The sequence below is a fragment of the Microplitis demolitor genome, chromosome 10 (genome assembly GCF_026212275.2).
Source record: "Microplitis demolitor isolate Queensland-Clemson2020A chromosome 10, iyMicDemo2.1a, whole genome shotgun sequence".
In the NCBI taxonomy this organism is placed as follows: domain Eukaryota; kingdom Metazoa; phylum Arthropoda; class Insecta; order Hymenoptera; family Braconidae; genus Microplitis; species Microplitis demolitor.
In genome coordinates, this window is record NC_068554.1 from 7,709,658 (window position 1) to 7,724,832 (window position 15,175).

A 15,175-nucleotide genomic window follows, 5' to 3' on the forward strand; every position below is an offset into this window, starting at 1 on the left:
AAAATTTCAGATCCTACCAAAAACAGATTCTCTGTATAACATCGCGCCAAGTACACGTTTAAAATTTTTTACAAATAAGAAAAAATTATTTTTTACAAAAAAAATAAATCAAATCGAAAAAATATCAAGTACCTAGTATGATGCAAAATCATAACAAACATTTTCATAAAATTTCAAAAAAAAATTGTATAACAAAATTTCAATGTACTTAGTGTGCGTTACTACATGTACTCAAGCAAAATTAATTTCTAATAAAATCAAACATGTTTTTTTTTACTCTTTTGTAAACACACCAAGTACATTGAAATTTTGTTATACAATTTTTTTTTGAAATTTTATGAAAATGTTTGTTATGATTTTGCATCATACTAGGTACTTGGTATTTTTTCGATTTGATTTATTTTTTTTGTAAAAAATAATTTTTTCTTATTTGTAAAAAATTTTAAACGTGTACTTGGCGCGATGTTATACAGAGAATCTGTTTTTGGTAGGATTTGTTTTCTTTTTGTCGTGTTGATTGTGAATATTATCAGAAATCGCTTAATGAAGTTGTATATTTGAGCTCCAACTTAACTCCTCATTATAAACCAACTCAATATAAACCGATCCGATTTATTTCAATTGCAATCGTTTGTTGGTCGTTTGTCGATCAATGTTGACCTATCAAAGTTGTTTGAGGGTTAATTGCTTAATTATGAAAAAGTAAATAAAAATTAAACTTTAATTTTTTTCATTGAACCCCTCTATTTCGATATTTTTTTTATTTTTTCATTTAAATTGCTAGGAAACCGTTTGTCGGTGATTGTTGGTGAAAACAAATAAAACAGTAATTTATTTATAACAAAAAGTAATTAAAAAACTAGAATTTCCATTAGTAGTCTTCAATAAATAATATTTTTTTTTGTATAATGATATTTTGTTTTTGTATAATGATATTAAATCTTCCGTTAAAAAATTAACTTAAAAAATAATTATTTGTTTCCATTGATTAAAAACCTGATTTCCAAATTTCGCCAATAAGGTATTGACAGGTAGCGCCACAATGTTGTTAGATGTATGAAATTACGCTAAAAGCCACTTTAGATTAAAACTGACAGTAATTTAACAATTGAAATTATCAAAATGTGCTGCTTAAATTGGCCGACAATTTGATAGCAAAACTTGAAAATAAAATTAGCGGTTAATTTTTTTTTTAATTTAGAGGTTACTTTTTTTTACTAGAAAAAAACCCTAATAAAAGTTCCCATGAAATTTTTGTCAAATGTCTGTCAAATTCGGACTTTTCCGTTTTTGACGATAATTCGTGTACGACTTTTAAAATGAATTTGCATTCGAATTCGGGTAGTAAATTTACGTCAAATTGTATGCAAATTCTCGTCAAAAACGGAATAGCCCGAAGTTGACGACATTTGACAACAATTTCATAGGAACTTTCCCTAGGGTTTTTTTCTAGCCAAAAAAAGTAACCTCTAAATAAAAAAAAAAATTAACCGCTATTTTTTTTTTTCAACTTTTGCTATCAAATTGTCGGCAGATGCGGGCGGCAAATTTCGGTAATTTCAACTGTCAAATTACTGTCGATTTCAATCTGGAGTGACTGTTAGGGCAGTTACGGCAGACGTCAACTAACCCTAATAGCACAATTTGCTTGAGCAAAAGTTTACTTACAAAACCTGATTTTCCTTAAATTTTTCATAAAATTTTATGATTATGAAACGAATTTATTTATGCTCATAAAAAATTTGCATACGAAACTATAGTAAAAAATAAAGGCTAAAGCACCGCTGGTGGCGCATAAATGAATCATTGCTATAATAAAATTTCAATGTTTTACTGCATCATGGCATTTCTTATGACTTTTTATTCTCTGGCAGTGCCCTTTTTGCATGAAAAAATTTTAAAAACGTCTAAATTGGGGGTGCTATAGTATATGCTGGCCTAATTTCAATATTTAAATTAGTTCTCATAACTAAAATGAATAAAGTTTCATAATTTTAAGACGAACAATCAATTATCTTTTGAATATAGAAAGAATTTTTTGAAAATTTACTATTTTAAAAAAGTTTATAAAAATGAGTGCTAGAATGAGCCAAAAACCACTCTGTCTACGGTATATAGTAGTACGGTAGCTCGCGCCATGACACTTCACACATATACATGTGTTTAAACGTGTACTTGGCGCGAGACCCTACCGTGTCTCCTGATTATGTGATCGAATAGACTCGAAAATATTTGCGAATTACGAAAAAAAAAAAATTGTTTTTTTAGTTTTTTATTGATTTCTCAAAAACGACTTATACGATCAACTTCAAAATCCAATCAGCTCTAGTACTCAATAAAACGCGTCGATTGCCACCTCAAACATCAAAATCGATTGATTAGTTCAAAAGATATCGGCGTTGAAAAGTTAAAAAAATAACATTTTATGTTATTTTTTCCGGATAAATCATAATATAACGTACTAAAATGTGCCTGATATCATACTAACTCATCTTTTTTATGGATTCTTTTGATCATATAATGTCATCGAACTTGGTTTTTAGTTTAAATCATATTATCAACAAAAAAATCGATAAAACGTAGTTTTTAATATTTTTATCGGATATTTCATATTTTATTGTTTCTTACATGAGTCAAAACTTATTTAAATCTTGATTTTGATCACTGACATTGATTTCTGCCTCAATACACTTATTTTACTGAACATAATCAGGAACTAAATTTTAAAAACCGCTTCATTGATGATTTTCGATTCTTAAATTTTCAAACTTCAGCACAACAGGTAACTTGTTAGAGCTTGAAAAGATCGTAAAAAAACAATTGCATGTGATAGCATTTTCGAGCTCGAAGAGCTCGAAAATATATCTACACTAATGTTTTCGAGCTCTTTGAGGTCGAAAACAGCGGGAAGTTTTGGGGCTGGCCCGCAGGGTCAACCGACGCCCAGATTTTTTCTTTTTTTTTTTACAAGTAATGAAACACTTTTTTTCATTAATTATTATTATAATTAATAGTAGTATTAATTAAGATAAAATTAATATGTATTAAAGTTAAATAATTATAATGATAAAATTTATATAAATTACATTGACTAGAACTAGAATAGTTCGAGGGTATGTTATGTCCTGGGAGGTTACTAGGATCGGAGCTGACGCCACCTCCTGGACAGTGGGCAGTTCGTTGTCACGCGGGACCAAATTTTGAATTTGAAAACAGTGGATAAATTTATTGTTTACTACGATGATGATGATTATGATTGTTATTTAATGAAATAATTAAACTATGATTAAGGATAGATGTAATTGATAAAATAACTTTTATCTGAAGACTGAATTTTATTATAAAGTATGGATAAAACTTGATCAGTAATAACAGTTGTATTCGTAAAGAGTTCTCGGAGAGAAGTGAAGTTACATCAGACGGCAGAGAGATCTCGGACCTTCACTCTCCAACTTCTCCCCACTACTCTCATGTTCACACTCATGCTTATATGTATATATTCTTATATATCTATGTTCTTTACTAAATATTATACTTATACATTTATACTTTCTACTAATTCAAATTTGGGATATAAGCTTACACATATACGTTCTTCACTTTATCCATTCTACAACTTCTTATTACTTATTCTATTTATATGTACTTAGATACAATCTTCCAGTTAAATATTCTAGGCTATCAGAGGTGTATTCCTCCATAATTATTCTATATTTAATTATTTAGTACGATTGACATTACTATTTACTGTGAAACATTATTATAATTAATATAATGCTATATTTCTATATTTTCTTTAATTTATTTATTATACGCGTCACTCTTTATTTAATATTAACAGTAATAGTTAAATTCTGGTGAGACATGGTTTTCATTAGTAAGTAACATTTATTAATTATATATTTTCTTTTCTTACTTGTTGATAGAATATGTATTTGTTTATAACCATATTGACGGTTAACTTTAGAACAAGGACCTATTCATGATTTTTATGCGTATGTTTTGTTTAGGTTTTAAGTATCGGATGACAGGAAACGTTCCAAGACCACTCAACCTGTATTTATATTTCTCTGAATACAAAATAAAGGTTTATCTATCTATTTATTTAAACTTTCTTATAATAAAAATATATAATTTAATGAGTATGTGCCACGACGATTTATCATTTAAATTATTGACTCAATATTGTTAAGACGCAATAAGTGTTGTAAGAAATTAATATATAATTTCAAATGGAATTCAAATGCGCGCTTCTTATATATCTCAAGTTTACTAATTAATTAACAGGTGGAGGCACCTGAGGCTGTTGAGGACATAACAGGTATACCAACTGTCATAAATTTTTTACAGTTGGTACCATGATCTCTCTAACATTTCATGTTTATTTACTCTCTAAATAGATAAATATAACCTCAACATAAAGAATGTCAACTGCATTTATGTAAATAGTTTTTAATGATATATAGATGATTATCATAATTATTATCATTATTGGAATTATAAATATTTTAAAAAATTAAACAATATTCAATTGTGGAAATAGAACTCAATAGTATTGTTGATATCATGAAGCAAATTAGAAGGTTCTCTCAGTGAAATTTCAAATCACGGAGGCTAGATATCTAGCCTCCGTGGAGAGTTATTAAAAAAAGTAGATGCTGGTATTTTATTTTTTTATATTCCTACAAGCGGCCATGTTGACATTGAAATTTGTCGCTAAACTGATTTACATGGCGCGAAATTTAAAAATCCATCATGTGACCAAATTTAACGCCCAAAACGAGCATCAAGCATTAGCGTAAAAAAACTTTGAATTCATCTAGAATACATCTATTGGTCAGGATTAAAGAGTTCAATAAAAATAGGGCCTTAATGAAACAATTTAAGTATAAATTTAACGGAGTCTATTTAATAGATGTATAGACTGAAAATTTAATTGATTGAGAGAGTTAACTGCTTAAATATATTATGTACGTAATACAATCAAAAATAAATTTTAGGTAATTTAAATTTAATAGAAGGAAAAAAAATCATAAAATTCGTTTAAAAATTGTGTATAGGATGCGCATAACTTGTGAATTTAATATATGTATCACGAATCTAACGCAATTTAAACCTTCAGAGGTTTGCTATAACAGAAATGAAATATTTTATTGGCTTAGACAAATTAAAGGTGTCATTGATTGTTTCATGATGTTCGTATATAACTTATATATTTATAACAGCAAGTTACTTGAAGTAAGTTTCAAATTATGAACTCCCGCGTTATGAGCCTGTTGCCCAGTTTATTGATCTGACACGATTGAACAACCTGCATTGCTGTCATCTACCAAAACAGTTGTACCACGGACGAGTTTAATGTCGTGTCGTGTCGGATGGTCAAGAGATCAAATTTTTGACGATTTTTTCTAAATAATTAATTTTAGTTACCTTTGAGCAACTACTATTCATAAAATTTCTTTGCACATTTTTGTTCAAAACTGCGATTAAATAAATACAAGTTTATCTTTATCAACTTTTCTCGTTTTTTTTTTTTTTTTTTTTTTTTTTTTATTTTAAATGTTAGTTTTACAATTTATTTTGAATCATTTAATGTATTGTACGGAAAAATTGTCATATTAACGTGATTTCGTATTTTTTTTTATTTGTTCGTTTTCCAATTTATTTACACGCAATTGATAGAAAAAATGTAGAAAAAAAAAATATTTTAATTAACATTGTTTATTGCTTAACTTCAAAAAAACTTAAATGAAGTTGAGAAAAATTTTTCGAATCGATTATTTTTTAAAAATTAATTGAGTTTCTTGCTTCAATGTCATTATTGGTGATTTAAACAATTCAACAACAGGGTACAGTGTGAATGAATAAATAAAAAATGTCGCTACATTATTGTTTCAGTTGTAATTATTTTTGTCAATCATGATTGATTTCAATTAAATCAATTTAAACAAATTTTTATAATTTGGTCCGTCAATCGATCGATTTTTACTTAGTGACTGTGCAATAGTATTGTTTGTTGTTAATATACTAAGTATATATATATATATATATATATATATATATATATATATATATATATATATATATATATATATATATATATATATATATATATATATATATATATATATATATATATATATATATATATCAACCGTATATTAATATATAAAATCAATGATTAACGTAGTAAAAGAAGTAAATGATATAAATTAGAAATGAAGAAGTTCACGATAAAGGGAGTGCTTGACGGTTTTCGATCGTCTGTTGCTCAACAGGTCAAACCTGATCAAGAAATTATTGAAAATTTACGAAGTGAACATTTTCAAGTGAAACGAGTAAGTTTTATTCCTACGCTTATTATATTATTATTGTTTTTTAAAACGATAAAATGACATTAAAACACATAGGACAGTTAATGATTTAAATAATCCTTTGAACAACTCAACCAAACAACATTTATTATTGATATTTTTCTGAAGTAGAGAAACTCCCTCTGTCAAAGGCAAAGATATCAATGATTTTCTTTTTGTTTGTTTTTTTTTTAGTAGTCATGTTTTTGCGTAGATTTGTTATTTGGTAGAGTTATAACTAAATATTTACAATTGCAGCTGAGCTATTTTTCAGTTTCTAAATATCTTGTAGTATAGCTATTGTCTTTCAACAATTTTTTCAGATGATAACACTGCTGATTGTTATTATTGATTATTTTGGATTCGTGCTAACCAGGCCAATACACAGACCATTTCATCGAAAAATAATTTTTAATCATGTTGGTCATCAATTTATAACATTAATATAGTATGCCTCTGTGCACTTCTAACTTCATGCCAAGTGTGTCAGTAGATTCATCCGTACATCAAACTGAATTAGGCTGTATTAAACTAGCTTGGTGCATGAGACATTCCACGTTGAATTATAGAATCAAAAGTACCGATTTTTTTTGACAGCTAAAAATTTTTCATTTTTCAAAATTTAAATTGAAAGAAAATTTGAGACTTCATTTTCGAAAGTGATAAAGATAACTAAATAGTTATAATATTATTGCAGTGACAAATCGAAAATTTTACTACTCTCTTAAACCCTGATTAAAAGAAACGATTCAAAACGATTTGCAATGTTAAATGCCCATAAGAAGGGAGATTCAAAAGTATTCAAAGTATTCAAAAGCATTAAAACGTATTTAAAATTTTTTTTTTCTGATTGTTTTAAATTCTTTCTTTTAATGAGGAAAATAAATCAGTGAAAAGACCTGCAAATCAGTGAATATTCACTGCGAATCAGTCTAAAGTATATCACTGATTCAATTGGTGATATTCTTGGGACTATTTGTGCAGTGAATATTCACTGATTGGAGTACGTTCCATTTATTTTAAGAGAGTATATTGAGATATTAAGATGAATTAGAAATGTTTAAATTTAATATTTTTTCTATCTGAAAGTTCCCATAGAATCCATTGAAATGCGTCAAAAATCGCAAAAAAAAAAAAAAAAAAAAAAAAAAAAAAAAAAAACGATAGACTCGTATTGGTTTCTAAACAGTTTTTAATCCATTTAAGTGGATTCTATGGACACTTCTGGACAGGGTTAATGATTTTACAGAAAAATAGAAATCAATATTCCATAAATAGTGTTAAAGTATCTGTCTAAAATAATTTGTAATTAAATAATAAAATTTACAAGAACAAACACAAAAATTTACACGGTAAGCAATAAACTTGGAAAACAACTATTTAGAATAATAATAGAGGGGCCGGAAGTTCATTTGAGATATTTTGAGATTTAAAAGAGTATTTTTCATAATTTCTGTGAGGTAATTACTCCAGTACTAATACTTTTAGAGTTTAACCTGCTGTATTATGTTTTAGATATTACATGTGGAAGGATGGACTATCAGTTTTAGCAGTGGACCATTAATTATAAAGGAATTAAAAATTATAATATTTATTACTGATTACATGGACATTGGTTATTTGTTATTATAGTTAATTTTTTTCGATGTACAGTAATAATGTTGTTTAATGCAGTCGATTGGTTTTTTTTTAACTTTCTCACTCAGAGTACGACTGATGACTTTAGAATAATATGGTTGAGTGGAAAGATACACTCAATGCAAGCCTAGATTTAAAAATGTTTTTAAATCTAAATAAGTACGCATAAAATTTATGAAACTTTTTTTTTTCAATTTTGATTAACATGTCTTTATAAAAAATTGAATTTTCTAAAAAAAATTTCTTGATAATCATATTCGTAACTTCAACAGAAAAAAATTCATAGCCCTCCAAAATTTTTTTGGAGTTTTTTAAATATTTTTTCTCATTGGATTCAATCATTTTTCAACTTCCCGCTACGAATATTGATGATTTTCGAAAGATTCAGGAAAATATTGTTTTTCTTATTTTGATCAGTGAGGTCTTGCAGAAAATGTTCTTTTCAGATAAAATATTGATTTTTGTTACTCGTAACGTGAGCAACAAAAAAATTATACACCTTGAGTAAAAACTCGATTCACACCTTAAGCGCGAACGCGCTGTGTGTACCTTATGATCGGAACTATTTTTTCGACTAATTCACTCACGTTAAATCCTCTCTACACTCTTTTAATTACAATTTCGATCCATATATTAATTGATTGCAAAATCTAATCAGCTCGAGAACTCGATAAAATGCGTCAATTGTCGCATGAATCATCTCAATCGGATAATTTCTTCGAGAGATACCCTTGGAGAAAATAATGGTAAAAAACGGTTTTTCCGAAATGTCTTCGAGAGAATTGTATTAATCGATTTTCAATTCTAATCAGCTCTAAAACATAATAAAACGCGACGAATGTCGCCTTAATTATCAAAATCGAATAATTTCTTTAAGAAATATCGTTGTCGAAAAAATTTTAAAAACGTGTTTTTTTAACTAATTAATTCAAAATCGCTGTATTTGGTTCGCAATATTTTGTAACATTGAAGATTGAGAAACTGCGACAAATGCCGCCTCAAACTTCAAAATTGGTTTATTAGAGTTCGTGAGATATCGGTGATGCATACTTAAAGCCATGTACCTTTTTTATTGTTTACTCTACAAGTAAAAGGATTCATTAATTTTTTTTGTAGAGAATTACATTCACTTACAAAAACGTTACTGGTCACAATGAAAAAACAAATTTTTTACAATTTAATGAGAAAAAAAAAAAAAAAAAAAACAAAAAAAAAAAAACACACACACACAAGCTTTAGAAGGCCGAACTTTTTGTCAATCGAAGTTGATAAACCAATGATTTTTGGACGAAAAACCCAAAAAAAAAATAAAAATGAAAAATCCAAAAGTTAATTATGAATTTTTATTCAATTTTTAAATTAATAAATTATTTTTTTATTTCTTATTTTCACTTTGATATTTTTTTATTAATTTTTTTTTTTTAAATATTCTGCCTTTTTGCCTTAAATGTCGCTCTTTATTTTTTAATCCTGCTGCCACGCTAGTGCTCTTGCCAATAGTTGATGGAAAGAAAAAATGAAAATAATAATAGCAACAGTAAAAATAAAAATAGCTAAATTTTTCGTGAATAATAAGTTTTTAGGTCTTTTATTATTTACAATTAAACAAAGGGATTCAGATCAGAAAAATAAAAATGTAATAAAAAGAAAAAAAAAATAAGTTGATAAATCGTGTTTTTCGAAAGTCATCGGGTCTTCCCGAGTCTGAAAACCACAATCGATGCACTGGGAGCTTCGGATCAAATCATTTTTTTAAAAGTAATCTTATTATAAATCGACTAAATATTATATTGGAAAATGTCTGTTAATAATTTCCTTTAAAATAAAATATTTTTTTGACAACTTTAGTGTACCAAAAAGAAGGTAGAGAGGATTTAAAGTCAGTGAAAGGGCCAAGAACGAAAGAGTGACAGTAAAGTACACTTTTGCGATGAAGTGTGCAAAAAATTACTTTAACATACATTGCATAGAAAAAAGAACTCGTTGAACACCAATCCAATTTCGGAGTGATAGAGCTATTTTTTTTATCAAGATTGTTTATCTAATTCATGTATGACCCTAAAGGTAGCAGATAATTAAAAATTTTCGGATTTTTTTTTTTCAACGATTTAATTTAAAAAAAAAAAAAAAGCTAAAAATATGCACATGTAGAAAATTAAAAAACAGATGCAATTTTTTGAAATATTTTTTTTTTTATTATCGTTTTTAAAAAAATCCAAAAATTATTAAACGTACGCTAATTTCAGTATCCTATTCGTGTAGGATAATAACTGTATTTAAATTAGGGGTTGAATAACTGAAAATTCTAATATATATATGGGTCATTCCATGCCAAATCGACAAATTTTTTACCCGACCCCCTTCGATTTTGCTCAATATTTTCTATCTTCTTCTAGCCCTTAAAAGGCATTTTTAGGAATTATTTCAAATTTTTCACCCAATCCAAAGAATGTTACGATTTTTTTAAACAAACCGCTCTTTTTCTTTTAAACCGCTAGAACTTTTTGAAAAATTGACCGATTAGGACCACACCAAATTGAAAATTTTAGTTTTTTAATGTAGTTCAAAAAAAAAAAAAAAATACGAAAAAAATTTCAGACCGGGATCTATGAAATATTTCGGTTTTTTCGGAATAACCATCATTTTCTCGAAGTCCGAACCCTTTTATTTTTATTTTTTACTCAAAAAAAACTTCAACTTATTCTTCAAAAATCTGCGCTAGTTTCAAGATGTGCCGACAATCGCTTCTAATTTTTTTTTTTATTAAAAAAATTTTTTTAATTTTTCCGAATTTGGCTTATTTTATGCGACTTCATTATGAAATTTTATTGGCACCCTAGTGAAACTTCAGAAGTTGAGAAATAGAATTTTATTCGAAAATTTTAAGTGGTTATCGTCCAAAAAATTGTGTTTTTTTCTTTCAAAAAAGTAAGGAGTAAAGAGAAGGATGATCTGCACTCTAAAATAAATTCATAGTTTTAACCTAATATCTTCAAATAAATAAAAAATAATTTCCCGTATCTGTCCAAGTCAATTTATTTTATATTAAACATTTCAATTTTCTTTGACTCTAATATTCAAAATTAAATCTATTTTTTTTTATTTCTCAGCTAGGGGGAATTTTTAAGCTTACTTCTTTTTGAAAGTTCTCATTTTTTGGTACGTGAGAAGAAAACGGTCATAAAGTGAAAAAAATTATTTTCCCTTACTTTTTTGAAAGAAAAAAAAACACAATTTTTTGGACGATAACCACTAAAATTTTTGATTAAAACGTTATTTCTCAACTTCTGAAGTTTCACTCGGAAGCCAATAAAATTTCATAATAAAGTCGCACAAAATAAGTCAAATTCGAAAGAACTTTTTTTTTATTTAAAAAAAAAAAATTAGAAGCGAAACTTGCGCAGATTTGTGGTGAATTAGTTGAAGTTTTTTTTTGAGTAAAAAAAAAAAAAAAAAAAAGAGGGGGGGTTAGACTTCGAGAAAATGACGGTTATTTCGAAAAAACCGAAATATTTTATAAATCCAGGCCTGAAATTTTTTTCGTATTTTTTTTTCTAAACTACATTAAATAACAAAATCTTTCAATTTGGTGTGGTCCTAATCGGTCAATTTTTGAAAAAGTTCTAGCGGTTTAAAAAATAAGAGCGGTTTTTTTCAAAAAATCGTAACATTCTTTGGGTTGGGTAAAAAACATTTGAAATAATTCCTAAAAATGTCTTTTAGGGGGTAGAAAAAGATTGAAAACACTGAGCAAAATCGAAGGGGGTCGGGTTAAAAATTTGTCGATTTGGTATGGAATGACCTATATATAATGAGCGTATATGTCAAAAAAATTTGATTGAGAGATTATTAATTATCTCATCTGTATGTCTGTGTATAACAACCTTAAGGGGATAAATAAGTATTTCATTCGTATTAGATATATCCAGTCGTTTCTGCGAAGAATATTCGAAGAACACCTCGTAATGTATCTACAAAGGTCAGCATTGATTTTTTTCTTTATTTTGGCTGTCGGCTTGATTGGCTTTGTGTCCGGGTTCTATAGGATAGCTTTCATTAACATAGTAGTATTTAAGTAAATTCTTCCAAACTAGTTCACTCGTAAATACACCTTTCTCCTGTGAAAAAATAGATTAGATTTTTTTTCTCCTCTTGCTAGGTTTTAATGCCCAGCCGGTCTTTAAGTTAACTCGTACAGCCAATGTTCGTGGAATGATTGTAGCTATATTCAGCGAGTACAGAATCGTCCCGCTGTTGATTTGAATTTAATTACCTTTTTTTTTTTATGTAATCAGGTGGTCTTCATTGTCGACAATATGCGTAAGGTTAACTAATGATTTGATTTCTATTACAAATTTAGTAATGATATTTTATTCTCTGTAAATGTCAGGTTTTTGATTTTGTAGGGTTGTATTTTTTCCTGTTTTAATAGGCTGCACAAATTCTCGGTTTCTGCTTTAGTAAGTTCACAGTTGAAGTGTAAATGGTTTAGGTCTTGAATTTCATAACCGCGTTCGCAGGCTGGGCTGTCCTTGTTTCGGATCCGATGTAGACATTAGTTAGTTAGTAGACATAGTTATTCTTTTCAATTTTGTTTTTTCAAACCATGCTTTTTTGATCTGCTGTTTTAGTCCTCTTTACATTTTCGATATGTATGGCCTGATTTATTAAAAAGATCTTCGCTAATTTCCCTGTGTTTGTTCAAAAATTTGCTTTCCATAGATTTGATATATATGTCGGTGTTGGGCCGTAGGTTGATTTGAGTTCCATCTTGCTTTGTTTCATTCGTTAGCTTATCCGCTCTCTCGTTTCCATGGATTCCGAGATGGCTTGGGTACCACTATAATTCTGTTCTGCTAATTAGGGACCTTATTTCTAGTATATTTGTAGTGGATTTTCCAGACAAACCAATGTTACCCAGAGCTGCTTAAGTACTTGCCGAACCTGTGCTTATCAAAATTTTTTTGATGCATGTGTATTTGATTTCCTTTACCGTTTAGAGCATTGCCATAGCCTAACCTCCTGCAATACTAATGTTGACACTAACATTGAATTTTTTTTTTGATCTTTAGGCTTTTCCAAGTGAATTCTAGACCCATGTGTGTATCGTTTTTAGTTTTTGAGGCACCAGTGTAAAAAACAGTTTAATTAGGTTTTTGTTTGTGAATTTCCATACTGAAGTCATCGGTTTATGCTTCTTTGTTTTTTATTTTTTTCCTACACCGAAGTTTTGGTGGATGCGGCCCAATGGAGGTTTAAGTGGGATCTCATAACAAGGGAGTTTTTCACGTCTTTGAATATGTGAGATATTATGCTCTTCTTCTATTCATACTGAATGGAAGAATGGTCTTCCTGTTTTTGTCATTTTTTTCTGTTTCCTTAGTGATTCGGCTTCTTTCAGTTTGGAGTTCAATGGATGTGATTTTGTGGTGAAGACTCTGCCTAGATAACAGCCTACAACTACTCTGAGAGCGGCGTTTTGAGCCCTCTCTATTTCCTTTTTTAAAGTTGAGGTCTAACGTGTTTGCTGATTTCTTGGACATATTTGTTGAATATTATAGGGCTCGACATCCTTCCTTGAGCTGCATCTCTATCTATCGTTCTTGCTCCTAGTAACTTCCCATTTCGGTAGGAATTGGCGGTTCTTTTTTCAGCAAGTCTTGCTAAAAGTTTTACTTATCTCTTCTGGAGTCTGAGATTACCTAGCATATCAATCAGAACTTGAGGGTTCATGGTGTCATAAGCTCCTTGGAAGTCTAATAGTAGAAGGCCAACCAGTTTTTTTTTTGAAATCTATTTTAGGCTTCTGTTGTTATCATAGCGATAATATCTTGACAGAATTTGCCTCTTCTAAAACGGAATTGTAAATTTAGAATGAGTATCTCTGTTTCCATGAAGTATTCCATTTGATTTAGGAAAGCTCTTCCGAACACCTTCAGTGTGCATGAAGCTAGAGTTATTGGTCTTAAAGCTCTACTTTTAGGCTTGGGTACAAGGCATATATCGTTTATAAGCAATTCTTTTGGGATTTTTCCTGTCTCCAGTATTCTGTTGAAAATATGTATCAGAAGTTTTATTGCTTCTGTCGGGAGGTTTTTGATGAATTCGTTGGAGATTTTGTCTGCTCCAGACATTGACTTTGTCTTAAGATGTCTTATAATAAAATTAATTTCGTCTATCTTAAACGATAGCCATATTCATTGGATTGCGTTCGTACCAGCTATATCTGGAATAGAAATTGTTAGGGATCGACTTGTATCGTAATGAGCTAATTTATTTATAGCTTTCTTTTCTTCTTCTTTGTCCTCTTCTGATACTTATCTGGTGACTTTTTTTATTTATTTTCATAGCGTCTTATTATGTTTCACACCTGTTTAATTGGCATTTTAGGATTTATTTATTCTGCGAACTTTTTTCCTTCTCTGAATTTTATTTATTTTAATTTTTCACTGAATTCTTTCATAACTTTTTTTATTTCTGCCTAGTTGTGTTCATTTTTGTCTTGTTTATACTGTTTAAACGTTTTTTTCCTTGTCTCTATTATTTCGTCACATTCTTTGTTCCACCATATCTTATTCTTAGTGAAGTTTTTCCTCTGGATAGAAGTGTCTTGTGCTCCTCCGAATTCTTTCCGAATTCTTTCCGAAATCCGTGTCCCCGTGTTTCCGAGAGAGCCAGGCGTTGATGTTTGGGATCAGTCGCGCTGTCCATCTGCCTGTCTCTTCCGACGTCCATCGGTCCTGCCACTCTTGCTGCGTTTCCGTTTTTATCTTCGTTTTTGCCTCCTTCATGTTTTCGCCGCCGATTTTAGCGTAGTAGAGTTTTGCTCTTTCTAACGCTAATAGGTCGATGGGCGCTGCTCCCGCAATGACTAATACAGCCGCTTCTGAAACTGTGCGGTAGGCGCAGGCAACCCTGAGAGCGCCTCGCCGCTGTACTGCTGCTATCTTTCGCCGGTAGGTCTTCTGCTTTAATATGTCTGCCCATATCTCCGCTCCATAAAGCAGTACCGAGTGGACTGCTTCTAGAAGAACTCTTCTCTTTTTTGTTCTTGGTCCCATGGTGTTGGTCATAATTCGTGCTAGGCTAGACACAGTCTTGCTGGCTTTCTTGCATGCACTGTCGAGGTGTTCACGGAAAGATAGTTTCTCGTCTATCATTACCCCTAGATAGCGCAGGGCCCT

At 29.5% G+C, this 15,175-nt stretch overlaps 1 protein-coding gene across 11 annotated transcripts in view; it reads left to right on the forward strand.

The window, feature by feature from the left end:
• The first annotated feature begins 5,327 nt into the window (after positions 1-5,327).
• The window catches only part of LOC103577291 (syntaxin-binding protein 5), a 245,942-nt gene continuing 236,094 nt past the window's right edge, over positions 5,328-15,175 (forward strand). For 8 of the 11 annotated variants that reach the window (XM_053742554.1, XM_053742559.1, XM_053742558.1 and 5 more), the window contains exons 1-2: positions 5,328-5,849; positions 6,191-6,338. In XM_053742554.1, coding sequence (XP_053598529.1) covers positions 6,219-6,338 — 120 coding nt within the window. In that variant the 5' untranslated portion in view covers positions 5,328-5,849; positions 6,191-6,218. Of the gene's footprint in view, positions 5,901-5,930; positions 6,032-6,190; positions 6,339-15,175 lie in introns of those variants that run through there. The other 3 variants (XM_053742555.1, XM_053742556.1, XM_053742557.1) reach the window with 3 other exon arrangements.